General features: G+C 48.0%; 4 protein-coding genes across 4 annotated transcripts; 1 reads left to right on the top strand and 3 right to left on the bottom strand.

Annotated features, from left to right (window-relative positions):
* Positions 1-3,312: 3,312 nt before the first annotated feature.
* Positions 3,313-4,604, bottom strand: MPG1 (mannose-1-phosphate guanyltransferase; the record flags this gene model as incomplete). Its single annotated transcript, XM_044825872.1, has 4 exons — positions 3,313-4,209; positions 4,269-4,415; positions 4,503-4,546; positions 4,598-4,604. The coding sequence occupies 4 exons, from the start codon at positions 4,602-4,604 to the stop codon at positions 3,313-3,315; spliced, it is 1,095 nt and encodes a 364-aa protein (XP_044678789.1).
* A 3,639-nt stretch (positions 4,605-8,243) lies between these two features.
* J7337_008248 (uncharacterized protein) lies at positions 8,244-8,995 on the bottom strand (the record flags this gene model as incomplete). The annotated part of the gene is made up of 2 exons (XM_044825871.1): positions 8,244-8,602; positions 8,965-8,995. 2 exons carry the CDS (start codon positions 8,993-8,995, stop codon positions 8,244-8,246), a joined length of 390 nt encoding a protein of 129 aa, XP_044678788.1.
* Positions 8,996-15,823: 6,828 nt separating this feature from the next.
* RAM1 (CAAX farnesyltransferase (FTase) subunit beta) lies at positions 15,824-17,561 on the bottom strand (the record flags this gene model as incomplete). The annotated part of the gene is made up of 5 exons (XM_044825870.1): positions 15,824-16,076; positions 16,142-16,453; positions 16,544-16,694; positions 16,720-16,847; positions 16,984-17,561. 5 exons carry the CDS (start codon positions 17,559-17,561, stop codon positions 15,824-15,826), a joined length of 1,422 nt encoding a protein of 473 aa, XP_044678787.1.
* Positions 17,562-21,053: 3,492 nt separating this feature from the next.
* On the top strand, positions 21,054-22,133 carry J7337_008246 (uncharacterized protein; the record flags this gene model as incomplete). Its single annotated transcript, XM_044825869.1, has 1 exon — positions 21,054-22,133. One exon carries the CDS (start codon positions 21,054-21,056, stop codon positions 22,131-22,133), a length of 1,080 nt encoding a protein of 359 aa, XP_044678786.1.
* Between the last annotated feature and the right edge of the window lie 590 nt (positions 22,134-22,723).

Raw genomic sequence — 22,723 nt, 5'->3', positions numbered from 1 at the left:
AGGTTTCTTGGGAATTTGAGCTCTGGCTGCTGCTGGAGCTTGGCGTCACCGTTACTGAGGACAAGCTGGGAGAGCTGCTGACGGAACCTGTGTCAGTGGCTGATCAACTACCAATGACGACTGGAAATGGGGGTGTTTTCTGGGGCCTGGGGATCATGGAGCGTTACGTGAGTGATGACAAGGGCCTGGGCATTGCCATTGAGCGCCGCCGAATGGGCCCGAATTGCTGTGGATTTTTTTTAATACCACGAGCCTCACTCCAGTTGCTTCCTTCTCCTGATTGAGGCGCCATCCCCATGGTTCTGAAGCACTCAACCCAATCGAAGTGTCGCCGGGCGGCCGTGGAGAGGCCGTTCAAGTGGAGAGATGGTGGAGGTGTGGTCGGTGGTGCTCGGGGTGCGGGGGAGAAAGCTCATAGAGGCTCCGCTAATACGCCGAACTTGGCCGTGTGTTGCTTCCAACGTCTTGTTTTTTACGGTGCTTGGTCTCTGAAAAACCATAATGATTTACTTCTTGAGGCTCATGTCCCGCGTGCATATCCACTGGGATGCCGTCATAAGCCAACTTGGCCCCAGTAAAAAATTAAAATAAAATAAAGAGTTGCCAGGGTTGCCAGTCGTCCCCAGCCGTAAAGATGATGCTATCGTCAAGTCCCTCAACAGTATACCCTCACTAGCAAGGTTTCGGTCAGGTCATGCCATGCCATGCATCATCTTCATGAGCCGAGCTCAACCCAGTCCCAGTCTTGCGGTACAGACGGGTGATTTCTGGGCTGGAGAGCCAAAGATGGGGCAACGGGGAGACAAATGGACGTGTGGGTGAAAGGCGGGATGACGGGGTAGGAATGATACTTCAAAATGAATGATATGATGGCCCCAGAAAATACCAAGCACAGGGAAAAAAAGATTACTGTGTTGAAATGCCAACTTACCACTAGAATCAGCATGAGAGCTACACATGAGACAAGGAACCGAGGCCAAGGGCGCTTCTTCGTCTTAATCTCATGTCCATGTCCATGTCCATACACCTGCACCTGCTGTGCCTCCATTGTCTGTCTAATTGACCACCACTTCTAAGCCAGGGCCCTGGCTGTGTCTTGGTGCACTCTCGTGGTGACTTTCGAGAATCGATTTTCTGGCCTGCTTTGGTCGCGTGCTTGTCTAGGATTTTCTTCTCAAAGAATTTCGCAGAACCAATGACCTCCCAATCGTAAGAGTATCGGAAATGAGGTGACAAACAGCCAGAGAGTTCTTAGCAAATTCTAGATCTTCGTTGTTGTGGTCGTTGCTGAATCGAGGTCTTTTGAAACGGCCCGTCTCCTCCGTATCGGGTGCACCAGACGCGGAAGAAGAAACCGTCAACTTCCACATCAATGAGCCGCCCCGACTTATCATGCGAGATATACAGGGGGAGCTTCGGCGCTTGATCTGGTGAGTCTCCTGTTGGGTGATGCAGAGGTCGGATTGGTGTAATGTAAGTGGTGGGCAGGACCCGGCACAGCGTTTGGTGGCTTGAGCCTCACGGACAATGATACACTGGCATTCACAATGTCAGGGACGACATACAACGTACCCCGTCTCTTCCGTGCCGTGGTTTATCCTCGAAATACCGCAATCGTTCGAGAACAAAATGGTGATATGTGTCGTGTGGTGTGGGTATATCGAGAAGACTTGAACAAAATGAGAGGTGGTAAATAGCTTCACGTTTTATGCCTCAGACGTGGCTTGGTGACGGGTAGGTGTTGAAGACTCGTACCCAGTCTTTTCCGTCTTCTTTGTTTTTGTGAAAACTTTGAGGACTTATGAGGGACAAAACCGGTCAAATAAAGGTAATAGATGGTAAACTCCGAGCAAGGCGCCCCATTCCACGACACCGCTCTTCATCCATAATAAGCTACCTACCTTAACCAAGAAAGAGTTGAGCCACTGTCCCACCCCCGGGCAGTAATAAGCCCTCCTATGAATTCCTTGTTGACTCGATAGTCTTACTTAGCTGTCAAGGATTTTAGAGAAGCCATCGCTCTTTTGGTAACACCGTGCATAACATCAACAGGTCCGAGGCCTGAAATACGCTTCAATGCGAGTCTTTTGTTCCTAACAACAAATTCTGATGTGTCCCTGCCTTAAACTCCAGGCCCTGAATGATAAAATGAGGGCAACCGCTGAAATACTACTGCGCTTGAATATTGAAGCGAAAGCTTATAACTTTAAATGGGTCTTCCAAATTCTATAGACGTCTTCGTGATAATGGATGTAGTAGAGCCACCATTGTCTCGCAGTGTTATGGCTATCCTCGCCGGGCGGCATTCCCTACTGCTTGGCTCATATATGTTTGGGGAACCTGGTCCATTGATCAGATCTACGACCAATCAGAAATCCACTTACAAGCGTTGTTCAAACTTCAAATTTGAGGTTTGAGCTTCTATTACCTACCACTGCATGTCTGTTGTACTCAATGATCGATGATAAACAGGCCAGAAGAATCTCACAGACTATGTGCCCACGTAAAAGATCACCTATAGAATCACCTATTATCTAACTCGGTATGCGAGGGAAATACAAGAAAGCTCAGGGCATAAATCCCAAGCGATATATAAAGATTTAGGTAAGTCTAACTCTAGGGAATTTTTTCTGAGTTTATTTCAATATTCTCCTCAAAAGTCTGAGGTTTTGCTGCTCCCTGAGGCCATGTCAGCTGAACATTCAATCTCTCCTCGCTGACCATGAGCTGTTCCCTCCGCGGGTCTGAATCAGAACCAACAGTGTAAGCAACGCAGTGAATGTCCGGGAATGTCTCAGAGAACGGCACGAAAGTCCCGACTACGCGTAACTTGTCTTGCTGGGCAATGTTAACACATCTCACAAGGGAAGCGGAATATTGTAAAGTTCCAAAATGGTATTGAGCCACCTTCTTTAATAGAAATAACTGTAACATAGACATTTAACATGACTGCCTCAGAAAGCTGCCATGGACCCCGCCTGCCCGACTGCCCTGTTTTTGTCCTTCCATGGCTTGCCTGCCTGCCCTCCCTCTGTAAATATCGACCTAGACGCCAGATAAACACGCATAAAGGGGCATTAGACAATTGCACAAAAGTATTAAGATAGAGAGAGCGGCAGGCTCTTGATTTTCTCCTGCCCCGCCTCCATGGTATAGAATGGTGGCCAGCACATCTCCCCAGCCAGAGTGGTGAATTTTGCTTCTTGACTTCTTCTTCGTCGTTGTCGTTTGAGATTAAAACACAGATGAGAAATCTCGCTGGTGTGTCCTCCAACAAGCTTCGAATAAGGTGGTGGTTCGTTAGATCGCTCCTTACATGATAATGGCAGGAATGTCGACGTTAGCCTTGATAGATTTGTGAGGGAGAACGCTGCCACCGTTGACGTAGATCTCATCGCCAATTGTGACATCGTCGCCGAGAACTGTCACGTTCTCGAGGCGAGCCCATCGGCCAACGGTGCTGTTCCAGCCGACGATGGTGGACTTGACCCAGGCGTGGTCCTTGACCTTGGAGCCGCGGAGCAACACGCATCGTTGCAGGCGGACTCCGTCACCAATAACGACATCGGGACCGATTGTGACATTGGGCCCAATCCTGCAGTTCTTGCCAATCTTGGCAGAGGGGTGGATCATGACATTTCCACCGTGAACGTAGGGCTCAGTGGGAGGAGTGAGCTCCTTGCTGCCCTTCTTTGTGAGGGAAGAGAGGTACAGGCATGTACCGCTGAGGAAGTCCTTGGGCTGCCCAACGTCCATCCAGAAGCCCTCAAGGTCGAAAGAGTGGAGCTGGTTATCCTTGACCATAGCGGGGAAGGTCTCCTTCTCGATAGAAGTCGGGCGGAGCTCGATACGGTCGAGGATGGAAGTGTTAAAGATGTACATGCCGGCGTTGATACGGTTGCCAACGAACTCGACGGGCTTCTCGACGAATCGGTCGATCAAAGAGCGGTGACCGGGCTGGTGGACAACAACACCATACTTGGAGGGTTCCTCAACCTTGGTGACGACAATGGTACCCTCATTGCCGTGGTTCTTGTGGAAAGCCAGGAGGTCCTGGAAGGGGTAGTCACAGATGACATCGGAGTTGAGGACGAAGAAGGGAGAGTCGTCCTTAGCGAGAATGCTTTCAGCAAGCTTCAGAGGTCCGGCGGTGTCGAGGGGCTCAGTCTCCACGGAGAATTCGATGTTGATGTTGTACTTCTCCTCGTACTGCAGAAAATGTTAGTTACATGGTGTTTAAGGAGAATATAAAGGCTCCAAGTTCTTACCTCAGCCAAGAACTTCTCCATGATCTCAGGTCTGTAGTTGACAGCAAGAACGATATCAGTGACACCCGCTGCGACCAGCGCCTCAATCTGGTGCACAATCATGGGCTTGTTGGCGAACTCGACAAGAGGCTTGGGGAGAGTGAGGGTCTGTAATGCGCCACAACATGTCAGTCACACACAAAACAAATATTAGAGGGGTGCACAGGAGTTTCGCGCGCCTGAGGGGTAACGTACGAGAGGGCGAAGGCGAGTGCCAAAGCCGCCGACAAGAATAAGTCCTAAACAATTTTAGCTGCTGGAGAGGTTGAGATTGGCCAGATAAAGCGTACCCTTCATGATTGCGGTATTGAGAAGCTGTTACGTGGTGGAATGCGTTGGAGTAACGTAAGTCGACAGTGACAGAGAAAGCAAAGAACAGAGAGCGACAGCAGCGAGGTCCTGAAAAGAAGGAAGCAACCTCGACAGGATTAGATTAAGGAAGAATAAAATGTTTAAAAGGGTATCGGGTATCTCGAGAGATTGAGTATCTGGATCAGAGTCAAAGTGAAAGTCAGAGAGAAAGGGGAAGATCAGGAGGAGAGGAGAAGAAGAAGAAGCTCAACTTTGAACTCAGGAGAGAGACCACGAGCAGAGGGAAGTGGGGATGTTCTAAAAAGGCCAGAGAGACGACCTAGGCAGGCTGAGAGTGGGGAATTGGACCCAGATTACAGGGGACGACACGGGCTGCCAGTGCCATAGCCCAGGGTCTAACTCAGGTTAGGAACGTTAGTTCTCAGCGGCTTCAAGATTTGACTTCTAGCTACGATCAAGATCTCTGTAGAAACGCAACTCAGTCACTTTGTTTCACGATACTCGAGTTATCTAATCTGCCAGTAGCGAGAGGAAGTCTGATGCTTGTATCTCATTCACGTCATTCATTATTGATCTCAGAGTATGATGTTTCTGCAGTCACTTCCACAATGGCTATTATCGCCACCTTTGTTTCCGATCCCTTCATCTCCAGGCCAGAACATCGCAAGGAATGCATCTGGACTCTCAACTCCTTCACATCCAATAGTCAGTTGGTCTACGCCTCTCAGACTATTGCCATCTCCCATCCGGGCCACACAGACAGACGATCCGCGACACGAGGTCCTCTAATAGAAAGGGGGCTGCGTGCTCTTCTCACTCCAATCAAACCAGTCTTGCGGGTCATTGTGGCTCTACTCCGTACACCTTGTCCGCTCCCTGGCGAAATTTATATTAAACCCCCTGTTCAGCGGATGGTTATTCTAGAATTGATTAATATCTGACAAGGTTAATATTGAATTTGAGAACAAATCTTCATGAAACCTGTTGCGTTCCTCTGCCAGAGAAGGTCTGAGGATCAATATCAAACCCTTCAGTGATTCGACCCCCTAATTCCCTACACTGCATCACTTTATGCCAGACAGTAATTCTCAATACCAACAGCTCAAGGCTCAATTGATGGCCCCGGCTCCTATTCATGTCTTTGCCTTCTCATTTTTATCAGGCTGTTAGCTGATCGAGGTCCGAGCCAGTGGCATCATCTTCTCTTTCTCAATGCATTGATTTAGTTAAAGGAGAACAGGAGGTGGCCACACAACCACTCATAAGCTGACGTTCATTTTTACAACCCCTGACAAGGACCCTGCAGCTCATTTACGAGTGTTCCTCGTGTTAATGGCGATTTCTACATTGGCTTTTTCAACTGTGATGACCTTCCGAGTATAACACGCACATAACCCCGTGACTTTATTCAGAGTCTTTGTCACGTCGTGAATAGAAACAACTGTTCGTAACACAGAGAAAAGACGTTCCACCTCACTCCATATGACTTCATCGTCGAAGGCGTTTCCATCTCTCAGCCTCCCCCGTGTCTCCATCTGACACGTCTGCTTAATTTAGCGTGTCCCGTCCCTGTGCTCTTCTCTATTCTGATTGAGCTGTCAATAACCACCTCGTGACCCTCATGTGTAATAAACTTACAAACTCTGTCAACCTCCCCTCACCCTTGAGCCTGTGCCTGTGCCTGTGTATGGGATTGGGATCCAGTTCAGCCATATCACGATCGACATGTATAAAATGTTTGATACACTAGGTATATAACTCTCGTTCGATTAGTCACCCCACAGTCTCTCTGTCTCACGGCTGCGCCATTATCATAGCTTGTTCGACGTCACAATAGAGGTTGAAATCTGTAACCACTTGACGCTGCATTGACGATCCTCGCTGAAAGTTATCAGAGCCAGTAATAGAGTTTGAGGTTGGTGGTGTTGTGCTCCCACCTCGCTAACAGCTGACAGTTGCTCGCGTTACCCCAGATCCCGACAAACTCGTTTGTTGGTCTGACTTGTCGTTTCCTTATTGATTACCGCTTTCAACCTAACTTCGCTTCTTGGTAGCATATGCAAACATTGTGGCTTTCCGAAGCTTGGATATTGTCAGAATTGAGTTTGAGCTGACTTCATCCGCCAACCTCAAACAACTGTTGGTGCACAGGATCAAGCCATCCGAAGTACACCGGGAATACGGAGTACCCCAGCTTATTATGTGTGACACTGCAGTCCGTGGCTACATATCCGTACATCTGGCTGATCATCGCTCAGTTGTTGGTCCTGGCTCTAATGTCTTTGAGCCTCCGTGCCGCTCATTCAAGCAGGTCTCAGAATGCATCCTGTATGTCACTGGCAGGTTGGCCTGGAGCTATATGTTCTCCTCATGCCCCAATAGACTTCCCTCAAAGCGTTTGCAAATCTTTCTCTCTTCAAGCATCAAGGATCACATCGATTCAAAGGATGGCAGAGGTGGTACAAGTATCACATGAGCAATTAGAAATGCAGCAAGATCAGGAAACACAAGGCGAGGCACAAGAATCTACCGGCAATCGAGATTCTAGTAGTAGTAAAAAAAAAGGTCATAATCATTATCGTCGTCAATAGCGCACTGCCATCAAATTGCACCATATTCCATGGTGGTTCTCATAATTCATCCCAGTCTCATAGTTAGTCCTCCACATTTTCTCATATCGTATCGTGATTGTGAAATTCAACGCTGGCTCCAACCATGCTTGTGCTTTTCCATCCGTCAAAGCAGAATACATATCTTCTTATCAGAATCCGCCATCTGGAGATCTGAGTAAAGTGCCACTCCTCGCTAATCGTCAATTGTTCAATGGACCTCCGAAACAGTGTGCTCTTTTTCTTTGTCATAGTTCGTCAAATTGTCGTCCAACGGATCAACCCCAGCTTCGTGAGGCAAGTGAGCAGTAATGCCACTAGCCAATTCAACTTTTAACCAAATGCAAATGTTTTTGAACTCTCCATCTCCCGTTCTTCGCTGTGTCACAGTTCTGGAGCATATGATATTAACCTGAGTGTTGGGTTGATGCGTGGTGGTGCTTTTTCAGACCAAATGCCGTATCATGCAACGTGTGACAACGTCCAACAGACCACCGGAAAGGTCAAAGGAAGCAGAGCAAGCCGAATATGTCGCAACAACATCGTCCCTCGCGGAGAAAAAGGACACCAAATGGTGACCAGCAAAAGAAAATGCCGCCCGTAGAAATGTAAGATAGCATCTAAATCGTATCGTGTCGTCATGATTCGTTGGCAGCAGATAGGATATATCAAGATATATATCGCTGCTCCCCAGTGTAAAGTGAAGAACAATGGGGCAAAACAGTAAAAAACAAAAAGAAAATAAAAGCCGAAACGTGGTGGTAGTAGCGGAAAAAAGGGGGTAGCTGATAACTCTTCGTGAGAGAGATTGCCCAGGAGGGAGTTTGGTTCGGGTATATCCTTGGGATTGCTGTGAAGCATTTCAACCGCTTGTAAGTCGTCTTGTGTGTGATCTCTTCCCCTCGTGTTTCTTGAACATGCTCCCATACGAGCTGGCCACAACGCTGATCCAAACCCATCCGAGTATTGCCAAGCTGGACTCAATCGCCTGCCAATGGCTGCCTCCTGGTGCTTTCTAGTCGAAAGAGGCAGTCGAGCTACTACTGGAATGGTGACCGGATCGCCTACTGTGGCGGTCGCTGTCTCGAGAAGACGTGTGACGGCTCTTGCGGCGACGAGACGGTTCCTGAGCAGGAAGTCCTTGAACGATACCATTGCGGGCCAGCATACCCCCATTGACAGAAAAGTTACGGCAGACCATGAAGGCACGCATAGCTGCGTTCTCTTGGGCTAGAACATCAGATTCGTACGCGAGGTCTGTTTGGTATTCGCGTCCATTGACAAGAACAAGGCAAGTGTAGCCGCTATGGTCCCGGTAGCACTCGTACATGGGGTCTGTCCATCCTCGGCGTCGGCAAAGGCCTGTTTCACACACTGTTAGCAAACAGGTTCATATCTCTAAACTGGTGACGCCCAAAACACATCCAAACGAACTGGTGTTCATAACATCCGTCCACAGATCGAACAATTGGGAATCAAGATGCTAAACCCGGCATTTAGTTCAAGGTTTTCCATGTGCTCTCAAGTCATGTCGGACATCAAATTATTGCTCAACTCGTGCCACACAACACGACAAGGGTAGAACAATAGTTTGTCTGTCACCACATGCGGGGAACGTTTACCCTGCAAGCGAACTTTTTTTTGTCCCTTCAACCAATTGCGTTTTTGACAAGTGCTGGTGCCATAGACATGATTGCCATTGAAAAAAGGGATAGACTCCACAGCCATTGACTTACTCTCGAGATATTGCATGTAGAAGCCGCCCATTGTGATATTGCTGTTGTTGGCTCTCACTAGATGTGACGAGTGGTGAAGTCGACGATGTTTAAGGTTGCAGTTGCTGTTATGACTGGAGGTTCAAAAAGGCGGGAATTCAAGCATATAAGAGCTTATTGTAAGGCGGCAAAGACGGTGGAGAGAATGCAGAGCATGAGAGGGGATATTTTTATGACCAAAGGATATCAATGGAGGAAACGCGAACAAAATAAACGCTTGTCTAGATCAAAATAGACGACTGATGCCGAAGACAGGGTTTAGCTCCGAGGACGAACTCCAGGATCGAGCGTTACAGCGGGTAGAGAGAATGGATGTGGAGGTCGTAAGGGATGTCAGGAACCGAATTGTAACAACTGAAACAGGCCTTGCAAGTCTCGGGCGGCTGTTGAGGGTGGAGGAGTGTCCTGTCAAGATTACTCGATTCGTTGTGCCCAGAGTCAAATGAAGCTCAAACAGCTGGCGTGAAAGATGAATTAAGAGGGACGGAGGGTTTGAAGGAGCTGGAGGGTTTTTGAAACAGGAAAAGACGAAATTGAAAGGACGAGCAATGTGGGAAAAATACACAAGGATAACCTTAGCTGTGTTGAATATCCGTCTTGAGTAATCCTAGGAGGTACTGAGTGTATGTACATCCATCCGCTGCAGTCGAGTTGAGCCGATGGAACGGCGAGACGTGTGTGCCTTTATTCCAGACAGCTTTTTAGCGTGGGACCGGGGGTGTCTGGAGACAAAGGACGACGCGCGAATGGAGGTAGATGCAAGCAACGATGCGGCTCTCGAAAAGTGTGACCCATCTTGCTGTGCTGGCCTACCTGGTTGCCAGTTGATCAAAACCGCTGGCGACTAGGCCACTCCACCGCAACACATGGAGGATGCAGCAAGCAGGCGATCTCTCTGACAAGTCTCAAAGTTAACGCCTTCAGCCACTGGCGTACCTCGAAAGAACTTAGTAGGTTCCTATATTCCGTCTCAGTCCTTGCTCTGCAGCTAGCTGAACCCTTTCTCGCGGGTCAATGTTTTATTTTCCTGTGTTGTCTCCATGTTGTCATTCTTCCTTTGGCGGCCTTATGTTGCCCTGGTTCAAACTTTGTATTGTTGTGATCGCTTGCCCATTTCTCTTTGTGATGGTTATCTACAGGATAAATGTAAGCATGGTCAGGGCTTTGTATCCGGCCGAGTACATGAGAACATAAGAGCATGGTCTGGAATGGGGGGCGATGGGGCCAGTAAGGGCCCCGTTTGCGAAGCTCATGCAGACATGCGATTGAAGATGCACTGCGACATAGCAGTAATTTCAATTTGCTTTAGCTTCAAGTCAAGTGGCGAAGAGGAGATCACCGTAGTGGTCCAAGGCGGGTAATTCGTTTCTGTTGCCAGGCCGGACGTTCGAAAAGCCCGGTAGGTTTGAGAGGGGCAAAATCGGTAGTAGTCACTCTGTCGCCGCAGAAGCAGCTTATACCTACCTACTGTACTGCAATTCAACACCAGACAGCCAGAGTAACCAACAGATGTACCTGACTCTGACCACCATCCATATCTTGACGTCTGAGATCTCTGTTTCGGCGGCCACTAATGCACAGCAGTGAGACCTTTGGAGTACTGTATCAGTACCGTGCTGTCTATGAGTACGTAGTATTTTGTGTCCAAAGAAGGACGATGAGCTGCAGTGAGGGGCAATCCACCTTGAACCCCTCCTCTTGAGCCCCGAGAGCCCCGGTGGCCGGAGCTGCTGCAGGACCAATTCGAGCTGTCCATTGTAACCGCAACTAATAATTCGAAGCGAAAATTATCAGGGTCGGGATTGGCATATGCTAGGATCATATTCTGATCCTCGCCAGTTGCGCGCGAAATGGTCGGCCGTGTTGTGCGGCCTAGTCTGATGGCTAGAGTGTCGCGCTGGAGCCGAGCAACAACGACTCAGTGGGAGAGGGCCACGTTCTCTTTCAACTTCATGTGGCGGTTAAGATCATGGCCGATCCGCAGACGGAAAAAGGCACATCAATAAGAGCGCGAGATTCTCATATTGCTCAGCTCAGGGACCTATAGGGCTTGTCTTTGTAGTGGCGATGGGCGCTTCCAATCTTGGCCATCGGATGTGACAAGGGCGTCTAATCTTCAGTTCGGAATAGCATCATGAAAGCTGTGACAGCAGCGCTAAACCTTCGAATACGACTCCCGCTATCAGTTCTGTCATTCTTTGACAAATGCAGGTAAAAAAAGGGTAGGAAACAAATTCAACAGTGACACCACCCGAAGCAGGCGAGGACAGTCCACTTGGATGCTTTCCACATCCCACTCCCCAGGGCCTGGAGAAAGGGTCGGTGAAGCAAGCAGCGCGACGACGTGCATGAACAGTACAGTCAGTGGCTGGCCCAGATATTCAACGACACTGCTCTCTCAGACACCCCTGCCAACCATGCCCTGCGCCATGCATCCACAGGCGTGGGTGTGGGCGCCGTTAGGGCTGTTCCCAGCAAGCAGCACGCAGGAAAAAGCAACAGAGCTCTTGTTAACTGTGGCTCGAACATGACAAGAACGGTGAAAGCGCCAAGACTGATTGGCTGATCGCAACAGCCTCTGCTCAAATGTCTCAGGGATAAAGACGGGGCACTGAGATGAGTGTAACGAGGGATTGGTTGATTTCCATGTACTTTGGGACTGTACATAGAACTGGATGACAAGAGAACTTTTTTCTGCCCTTTGTGCTTTAAACTTGGACAAGCCAATTTCTCTAGTGCGATCCAAAGTCTGTACTCGTACGTATGGATGGTACCTACTTTAGCAGGTACAGAGTTTTGAGGGAAGAGCGCGGCCTGTGCAGAAGGAAGCCAACGTGTCGAAGAGGGGGAAAGGCAGCCCGCCCATGGAACGTCCGAACGCCGTGGTTGCCTTATTAGCTACGCCAGGAGGGGTAACGTATGGAAATGACTGGCAGGAAGAACCCCAATAGAAAGGAAGTTGAGGCAAAGACTAAGGCAAGGTAAGGCAGGTGCAGACAAGTTTGGGGTCAGCCCCTACTAACCTCATGCATAGATGTGTTGGCAATGCCGTTCTGTTGATAAAAACAACATTACATTACTTGGGTCACTCTATGTACTGTCTGTCCTGCACTGGAACCTCGAGGCAACTTCCAATGGCGGCATCTTCTCTCTGCACAAGCTAGTCGATAAAGAGTACCGTTGTAGGTACCTATAGTACCTTACCTTTCGGACATCTTACCCTGCTGATGTACTATACCGTATATCCATGGGGTGGCCATCTTTCTCACTCCATCTGCGCCGATATCAAATCCCAGCAACGTCGCGAGTGCATCCATTTTGAACGAAGTTATCAATCACATGCGGCGAATCAGCGGTTTCACCATGTCAGGTATCGGACATCTGGTCCAACAACAACTGCATTGCCCAGTTTCTTAGTTACTTTACTTACTTAGGGCCGAGCTAACGACAAAAGCATATTCGACGGTAAACAAACGACCTGCCAAGCATCTGCAGGACTGATATCAAGCTGCAGGACGTGGCAGGGATGTTGCTAAAAGTCGTCCCTCGAAAGATTCTGTGGGCTTTGTGGAGGTACAAGGGAGCCCCCATGCAAACGCGAGCCATGACGGAGCGAGCTTGGTTGGAGCTTTTCAAAGTCGAACAACGATTCGACAATTCGAACTCTTCCAGAATTTCTATCTTGGGTGCCGCTAGTTAGCTCTGACGTGACCGTCCAACCGTCTCAGGCAACCCCATGACATGTCGACACGTCCCAAGATGCTGCCCACCAAACTAGAACATGATGGACGGAGATTCCGAGTGTTTTGGGTTTGGATCCAAACTTCTTGTACAAACAAACAAGTTAAGTCCGGAACTTTGATAACCGCCAGCGACGAAAAGGACTTGACGCATTGCACTTTTGCGAGCTTTGTCACCTCCAGCGTATCGCCAGCTGTAATGCATGCGGCGGCGCCTATGCAGTCGGGAGCAACAACGGGCAAGAGGGCTAATACTATCTTCCTAAACCGAATCATGGTAGCTTAGCATGGCTTTGCTACTCCGGTAGCAACCCTAACAAGCGTGGGATGCTTACTAGGACTGGATCGTGAGATCTCCACGTCAGAAAAACTTTGAGGGTTTGCTGGTTGTGGGTGCCCCACGTATATCATTGCTTCCCTCATTTGTCGACCTCAGCCTCATGTTTCCCGAGGAAGAGAGCATTGGGGAGAGGCGGGGCACCTATCTACTTTCAAATTGCTGACATGATGGACGAGTGACGGCAGAGAGAAGAGCATTAGTAAACAGCGCGCCATTGTAATTCTATATGTGCTCACATGTTAAGCCTTTTGAGCTTCGTGACAGCTGTCAACCTAGGGCTAGTGAACCAACCGTAAGAGCAAGCTATTAAGCCATGAGACTTCTTTGTGGTCGGATAAACGTGTGCGCAGCTTGGGGCTATTCATGGTGGCTACGGGCCTGGCCTGTGGAGGTCCCATGTTACAAACCAAGATATCTGATTTCCATAGCAGGGACATGAACAGTGGTCTCTCTCAAAAGTCTTGTGAAAGTTTACACTTATCTTCATTATCATGGTAAAGGCCCACTTGACGGGGAACAAGGGTGTAGATATTGTCCGCTACAAGCATTGATACCAATAGCAATGGCAAGAATCACAAATGATTCGCGTAAACTACATAGGCACCTGGTTTCAAGCTCTGTGGCCACGGTCACTATGTAGCCTGGACGGCCCTGGGCCTTCTTCATGGTCTTCAATCCGCAGGTAAGATGGCGAGATAACTTGTTACGTATGATCGGTAGTACACTTTGTGGTTTTCAGCAGGGTCCAGCTCGGTTATGTCTTGCCGGTCGATCAAGGTGCATGGGCCTCTTCGGGTTGACGATACTGAGGACTCTGGCCTCGAAGGATGACACGACTTACAAAACTATAACCATCTGATCATGCCATACTGTCGAGGACTGTCTGAGACAACAACTTTAATGCCCCTCGTGTTCGAGGCGGGCTCGATCGACTTGTTCTCAGTTTCAACAGCATGTCCCAAACGCGACGACATGCATAGGATGGTTTTGACCGTAGAAAAGCGCTCTCCGCTCCAATTCAACTCCGATCCATAATGAAGGTCAAAAGGTCTGATATCTTCAGGTCTCTTTGGCTCGTTTATGCCAAGGAACAATGCATGATGTCGGTTTCCAGCGTGATGTAATATTACGGTGTTGGCTGTACTCGAGGCAAGCCAGGTGTTGCGTTTTCTGCTTTTGTCTGCTTTCAAATCCCAGTGGCCACTTGTATCACCAGACATACAAAATAGGAGAGCTCACTCGAATCTCACAGCATCTGATAGCGAGATCTAGAAGTCCAGTACTGGTGGGCTTTGTTTCAGGTGGCAGATGACGATTTCATACCGAGAATGCTGTGACACAGGCTCAGCCATATTTGTAAGATGCCCTCGATGTGATATGAGTTCTCAACCTGAATTCAAGTTAATGCAGAGCCTTTTGTTTGTCTGGCGTTTCTTATCACCATCAGCTGGAAGCCAATGACTCTTGGTTGTCGTTAGAACGCGGAGGCCAGATTGTTCGGCGTGGACAGTTCACTTGGCTCTAGAACTAAGCCAGGAACTTATGACATGGCATTAGCGGATAATAGTATGATCAATAAATTCTTGACTGCACTATTGAACTCTTTTTGATTCTCTTAAGTAGCTGCTAGTTAAGAAAGGACTTGAAGTGAGCAATAGTCCTTTATATCATGGCTTCCAGAGCAACGATGAGGGTTCATCCTGATGTGCACACAAACAAAAACACTCGAACCAATCCCATTCACGCTTTAAGGCTGCCCGCTTGTGACTGGCTACATTGCTGTTGGTGAGAACAACATAGATAAACATGCTCCCTTCTGTGAAATGCTACCATCTAGGATATCGGGGTAAGTTTATGCTGATTCAACTCTCACAAAGTGTAGCTCCAAAGCAGACTTATGAATAACACTGCAGAAGAGTCTTTTGAGGGTTTAATTGCTGGTTTCGAGATGGAGCGTCGCTTGTGGGAAAGAGAAAGAGGCACAGTTCATTATTGACCTCACAGTCGAAGACAGTTAAATATTGGGCTCGGTAGGAATGGACTACCTTAGTAGTAAGTATTATCTTGAAGTTCAAATTGAATTACATTCTATAGTTTCAGAACACATATCTTTATGCAGGCTTATAGAAATTGGTCTCAATTCCCCATGCAGGTCTCAATTCAATACGATTTCTGTGTTTAGTATTACATGATCAAGTTACAGTGGAGCAAAGTTCAAGCACTCAATAGATATCCCAGAAGTATATGACTCAGCTGGACATACAGCCTTGGTTATTTGATCGAAATGCATGTTAGCTGCACTGTTACTCTGTCATGCCTGTTGACGACACGACATGGCGCCATCAAATTCGGCTTGTGTGTGAAGAAGCTGAGTGTCCCCCCGCAAATCCACTGATTCTGACTCTGATTCATGCATGCACTGCGGTCCATGTTTGTTCGTGTGCTGTATCTCTCTCTGATCCAAGACGGATAAGCCCAGTTTGTCCAACCTTGACGACGCAGGTTACATGTCGTGCTTTGGCTACCAAAATATGTATCTCTGTCCAGGATAGATTACCACAGAGTTGGTAGATCTGTGTGCCCAAGCAGGCAATGCATCCATCCTCGGTATTTCGTGTATACGCCCTCACAAGATTCCCAGCATATGAAGTACATTGAAAAGTGACATGTCTCAGCTGCATGGTCTCTCTTTTCTTATGGCTTCCAAGCCCCATCCTGCACTACACGAGTGCTACATGATCTAGAAGCCATGTTTGGACGAAAAGTAACTCTGCATGGCCTCCACTTTATGCTGCGGAATAACGTAGACCGGATGCACGGTAGCAACTCGATCCTCCTCATCAAAGATCTGTTCACCATCCATATACGGTGTCACAGACCACGAGTCGCCTGTCACATCAGCCTCGTGAGGTCGAGCAACATCCAAGTTCCACTTGTGCTGCGCTGCGCTCAAGCCAGAAAGTACATAGCATGTGTGGTAGGCGTCAGAGAACCTGTAGTCGGGCTCGAGTCAGCGCCCATTCAGATATTCTAGAAGCAGGGCCACCAAGTTGCATACTTGCTCGGTTTGTCTCTCAGACCACCCCGCTTAGACTGGTCTTGACAGCAACAAAGGATGTAGCGGATCAAGCCGTCACGGCTGAAAAGGCTACCCTTGGCCGCAGGGAGCGCGTGGCCGCCTGAATTGGCCTCTTCCCCTCCAGGGCCGGACCCGGGTCCGTTGAGTGCAGCCTCGATGAGGGGCCAGCATCCTCCGACCCAGTGACTGTAGCAACCGTCAACTAGCTTATTGGTGCGACCTGAGAAACCACCCTCTGGGGCGTACTGTCGCGAAGACAGCCAAGAGATAAGCAGTGGAACATTGAGATGCCTACAGAACAGAAACATCAAGACAAGGTTAGCATGCGATGCACCGCTTCCATGTCACAACATGAGTGGTTAGACAAAGGGAGAAGCATACCTCGGGATGGAACGATGTGGAGAATCAAGAATCGAGAGGCATCCGAGAGCGCAAAAAGCATATGCACCATGTGCTTCGATGCCCGGCTTTGCCGACACGCCTCCCTCGTGCGTTTGGCCTTTACGGTGAATGATCAGAGACGGAGTCGTTGCTTTGGGATTTCGTGCGTCACTTACATTGGTGTACATAGTCTGCAAGCCCAGTGAACAGGCCAGTGTGGCCAGCGGATCGTGCAGGAGAGTCCTGTGATAGCTCAAGAGGTAGATTGAGTAACGATATGATGACGGCCGCGCAGTAAGCCCCCCTACAACTTTGTTAGAAGGAAGTGATCGTACATGTGTCCTTGGGGTTCACGGCATGAGACCGATGGGGAACTGCGGGCCTTGATCGCCGCGCTGCAGAGAAGAGTATCGAGGTGTAGTGGTACAGCATGCACATACCTGACGTCCTCTTCGCCGCCGAGTGCCATCTGGAACCCTCCATCGGGCTGCTTGAGTGAGCATAGCCATCTCCACATTGCTCGACGGTCGATGACCTCGTAGGCGTCTTCACCGCCAACAAGGGCCAGCGACAGAACGGTTGCATAGGAGGTGGCGAGATGCGAGGTATGTCCGAATCCGCCAGCGAAGCCTCCATCTTGATTCTGCATAGGCCGGACGGTATCGACAAGTCTCTGTCGGTACTCCACGACGTCCTCTCCCAGGAGAACAAGAGCAGACAGACACCAGTAGAAGAACCAGGGCCGACTGGGGTCAGCGGGTGTGAAAGCGGCGGGCAGCTTTCCCAGCTGCTTATGCAGAAACTTTACATGGAGGCGACGGTCCAGATGGGGCACGCCGTGGGAGTTGCAGCAGTCGAATTCTTCGCCTTGAAGAAAAGGTAGGACTTCGTCTATCGTTGCATCCTGGACACGCGATGACTCTGTGGGTAGGCTATCGCGGATGAGAGGTTCAGTAGTGAAGAGAGGCGGTATGGAGAGTTCAACATCGGGCTGTGGCGCTGTTGCAGCTGAAGCCATTCTTGTGTTTGATCTGATATTGCTGGTGGCAGTATTGCTGTTGTTACTGCGTGGAAATAAAACGCGAGGTCGAGGGCGTGTGAGACGAGAACGGGCTCTCATAACTCACTCAGTTGATGAACCAATACTTATATTATGTCCCGTTGCCTTATTTGCGTTGCTTTAACAATGACAAGTCCGGCTGATATTGTTCTCCAAGCCATGGTATCTCGCAATCCCATCTTACCCCCACAATATTGGATTCAAGTGGACGGCTTCGTTCCTCTGCCCAATAAGAATATGCGTTTGGCGGGGCATTCTCTTTTGTTGGTTACTTTAGTACCAACGACAGGTCATGCCATGAGATCGATTTCCTCGAATTTGTGTTGGTTTTAACATTGGAAACCCCATTATCTTGAGCTTGGATCTGATAATGGTCGATACTGAACCGATTAGACTACTGTGCTGCGCATAATACGTGACTTGTTTGACTTGAAGAAACGTCAATGTTGTAGGTAGTTAAAAAGACACAAACCGTAGGAGCTTAAAGCCACTACAGCTCTGAATACTTTCTAATATTAAGGTCAAAAATACCAAAAGGAAAGGTATTAAGTATAAGAAACTAAGAACAAGTTGGAAAACAATTGCCTGAGGAAGGGTCATATCGCTTGGCCACTTAAGTTATGCTTATCTACCTACCCTACAGTCTTTTGCTTCCTGGCAGGTTGGAGGTGAAGAATTGGGAGGTTGGTTTCCAATCTAACAAAAGCAATCTCATGAGAGCGTTATGGAGTCAAATCTTATTATGTGACTATATTTCATAATGCTGAAGGTATACATGGATAGACTACCAATGGGTTTCAGTGGGAAGTTGCAGGGAGTCTTCAATATTCTTTTTTTATCACTTAGACATGACGAAGAAAACGAATTTCTCTCATGACATGGCTAGATACCCTCAGAAAAACCAGTCCAGGAAAATCATAGTATTATGAAAGTTATTGGATGTATTCATATCTTTCATTGGGTATGAAGTTGAATTCAGAATTGCTATATCCACTTTGCGTGTGGACAAAGAGGCATTCAATGAACTGCAGTGTTTCTCAACTTACCAGTCTCGCTTTTATATCGATTCGTAGACATATGTCCAAGCCTTTCTGATACTTCTTGTCTCGGCATAATTGTAAGTAGCTTGGCCGTCTTCAGTCGTCTTTGAAGAATCCTGGCCGTTGTAGTTTCTGAGATTCACTTAAGAACCACAGACTTATTGTCAAGCCCAGGTTTTCCCAAATTTAACCAGCAGCTGAAGCAATTGACTTTAGAAACGCCGATATCTAATGACGAATACCGTGAATGATATGTAGTATCTGCGAGCGAAGCCATGGCAATCATCCACATGCCGCTGAACGGAACCTTTCGAACGCGCAAGTGATCATGCAGGGTATCCTTCCAGAGGGAACAGAAAGAGGACCTATTATAGATTCACATCAATACTACAACTATGATAGTTGATAATATCGACGCCGAACCTGTCTGTAAGACCTTCTAATTCTTGGTGTTTTGTAAGTCAGTGAGAGACCTCGGGTATAAGCCGAGGTGACCAGATATAACATGAGATACACAAACTCAAAACGACTCTGACACGTATTTGAACGTGCAATAGCCAGCAGAAACAGCAGTTTCTAGCCAGAACATCGACAGCTTGCCACCGGCCACCATCAAACCATTGTACGCCACATGTATCGGTCCGAAATAGCCAGAAAATTCCTGTTAGCAGCTTTTCTAGAAGCAATTTTTGCATCGAGCATGGCCGTCAAGTACCGACGCTAGGATATTGAAACTTGCACATCAAGGCGGAGGTAAGTTTCCGATTAACCTGGCCCTCTAAGTCTCAGAGAAGAAATAACACATTCAACACAAAAAAAAAGTGATGCGCTAGTTGACTAGTCGTGCAAGAGTTGTTCGCTTTCAAACGGCTCAGTTTCACACTACTGTAGCTATTGCAGCAGGACGTGATCATTTGCACATTTACGAGAAGTTTGACTGGATTGACTATCCCAACAAAGGTGAGACAAAGACGGGACGACGCAGATCCCAAAACATTGAGAGACATACGAAAAAGAAAGTCCGACGCTACTCGCGGAAGTTGAATGAATCGAGCGAGCAATGCCCTTCGAAAATCCGAGTTCTCGACCGACGTTTGGTCCGAACCGAGCCAACCCCCAACTTATGGTCTTTGGTTGGTGGGGGCGCTAATGAAGATCGATCAATTAATCGAGAAATATATGATTGACGATTTTGATGCTGTGATGGAGTTGTCTAATTGATATGTTTGTGGTTGTGAGTCTGTGTAGAAAAGACGTGGAATTGCGAGAGCCAGAGCTACGTCGAGGAACAAATATAAGAATAATGGCATCATGACTTGTCGAATCTGTTTAATCTGGGTAGCAAACAACAAGCCTGGGACAGTCTTACCTTCGAGTCCGGTCGATAGCTTTACCTCGTTTAGTAATTCTATATGGTAAACATATATCAGAGTATGGATGCGTTGTGCAGGTCTGCAGGACCAACTGTATAAGCCGGTGGGTTTGCCGACATATAAGGTCATGTCACTCTGGCATAACAAAGGGCCGATCCGAGGAAGTACATATACCGCGGAATCTAATATTATACGTAGTAATAAGAAACAGATCGAACTCTTATTTGATACACTGATAACGCCCTCCAAAACTCTGGAATTCCGCGGAAACAAAACACCACGAGATATTCTGGTGTAGTGGCATGGCATCTTGCTCCAATATGCACCCATGCAAGCTTTGTCCCGGTGGGGACATACCGGAACTCAAAGACCGGCTTGTCAAACCGGTCCAGGGCATATGCACGATATCATCCATGGTACGGAGTACATAGCCGAGACAAGGACCTTGGAGCAGACAACTCACGGTGTCTGATCATAAAAGCGATCAAAGAGATGTGCGAGTATGAGAGATAGAAAAGAAAAGAACAGGGCCAGCATAGGATATAGCGCTAGCTGTATCCAACATTTTGGTACGGATAGTGAGGTTGGAAACTCGGATTTATACTCCATCAAAGCTCAGAGCCTCACTTATTTTAGTGCCCCCAACACCACATCGGACCCCGCGCTTAATTGATACTCATGCAGGGAAAACCCACCAGCTGTGCGTATCCGTCCAGTCCAAGCAATATCCTTAGACTACAAGTTTGCTTTTTTTGTGTTAAATCCTGGAATCTAAGCGGTTCACTCTGCTGAGTCAGTCTCTACGCAGCCTGTAACCTCGGCCTTTCTCGAGAGGTCCAAGAGCACTCACTCGTGCAACTATTTTACCGCTCTTCTCTTCTTCTTCTTCTAAACTATAAGTCTAGTGTCGTCCATTCGTCTACTAAGTTAGTGTCCTTCTATAATCTTTTGTTCTTCTCTGCGTCATTGTGCGGAGAGATTTCAAACCTTGCTGTATAACTTAACTACACTCTCACATATTGTTTATTAAACACGCCATGGCTACACACTGCAACGTCCTCCAACAGTTCACCCGTACCGAGGAATCAGAGTTCAAGGGCATGATTCGCTATGTACCCAACCAGAATCGGTTGCTCCCATCCACTACATCCATCTCCAACAAGCCACGACTCCAGGCCTCTTCTCTAGGCCAATTGGATTGTCTCCCCGCAGAACTTCTATTGTCTGTGCTTGATCTCCTCGACTTCCAGTCTCTGTCTCGCCTGTCGCGGGTTTCTCTTCTAGGAAAGGATGTGATTGAGGAACTGCCGGTGTATTGGGAGACGGTCCAACATGCTCCCGAGGCTTTGGCTGTCTTGGGACAGACTCATCTTTTGAGCTACCATCCTGCTACCCTGCTTCACTCTGCTCTCCGGCAGAGCAGATGTGTCTCGTGTCTCGCTTTTGGGGGGTTTCTCTTCCTGCCAACCTGTGAAAGGGTTTGTTTTGAGTGTCTCTATGAGAACCAGGCTCTCCGGATGACGTCTCCGGCCATGGCCAAGGAGTGTTTTAGTCTCACTGACCATGATCTCCAACGCATTCCTGTTATGTACAGTGTTCCTGGCACTTTTGGTCTAAGGTTTCAATTCGTGCATAAGCAGGCTGAACGCCTTGTCAGCGTCAAGCAAGCAAAGGAACTTGCCCTAGAGATACATGGCTCGGCAGAGAAGCTGGCCAGACTGAGGCCAACATATCGTCCTGGGAGAACGTCCATGAAAGATGCTGCGATATTCAGGCACTTCCATGAGGCTCCTTTAGACCCTCCAGGCTGTGATCTCTCAAGACTACCGAGAAAGGCTGAGGTTGTAGAGGATGACTTTGGCGGAATGGCTTCCATCCGTTTCCCATCCCTCTCAGATGCTGGCACTGACAAAGGTGTCCTTTGCCAGGGATGCCTTGTCACTTATAGCCACTACATGCAAGGAGTGCTTCCTCAAAGTACGCTTTCCGAGCTTGTGCCCGTGGATGTAGGGCCTTATCGACCTCTTCTTGCGCTGTTGACTCGTCTATGGTCCACAGAAGGATTCGCTGAACATGCACATCAATGCTATGGTGTGCGCCGAATCATGGGCCAGTGAGTCCTACATACGGACAGAGCTAGAACAACCTTACAAAGACCTCAGCTGAGGTTTGTTGTCTCCTCTGAGATTTGTCAACGCATTTCTTGATCTGTCCTGGCTGATGATTGCAGGATCCTCAAAGCCCTGGAGGGCTAGTATTTCCACTCTTCTAACATCTCCTCTAAAATGTCTCTCGTATGCTCATGTCAATCAGTCGTTGGTCTTGAACGCTGATGGTTCTCAAAAGTTTACTGCTATTCATGATCAGCCAGCAGGTTTGTTTTTCTATCCGGTTGCGTTTATGTACCGCATAGTCGATTTTAATGATAAATGAGTCAATTCATGCTTTCGGATGTGTAATTATGAATAAGTCATCAGTAAGTATAGACCTAATCTTGGTAGTAGGCGATCTTGTTGTTGTTGTATGACTTCAATATAGACACTTTTATAACGTAAAAGAGAGTTGATACACCCAGCGCTTGTATGTTTCTGTTCCCCTTTTCCAAGAAGATATAGATCGAGAGAAACGAGACCGATAAGTTTAGAGATATGTCATACGATAACTGAATATATCCTTGCGTATCATCTAGCTTGAATCTGCCATACCA

The sequence above is a fragment of the Fusarium musae genome, chromosome 6 (assembly GCF_019915245.1).
Source record: "Fusarium musae strain F31 chromosome 6, whole genome shotgun sequence".
NCBI classification, from domain to species: domain Eukaryota; kingdom Fungi; phylum Ascomycota; class Sordariomycetes; order Hypocreales; family Nectriaceae; genus Fusarium; species Fusarium musae.
The sequence above is the reverse complement of the archived record's forward strand: the minus strand, read 5'-3'. Positions and strand labels throughout refer to the sequence as shown.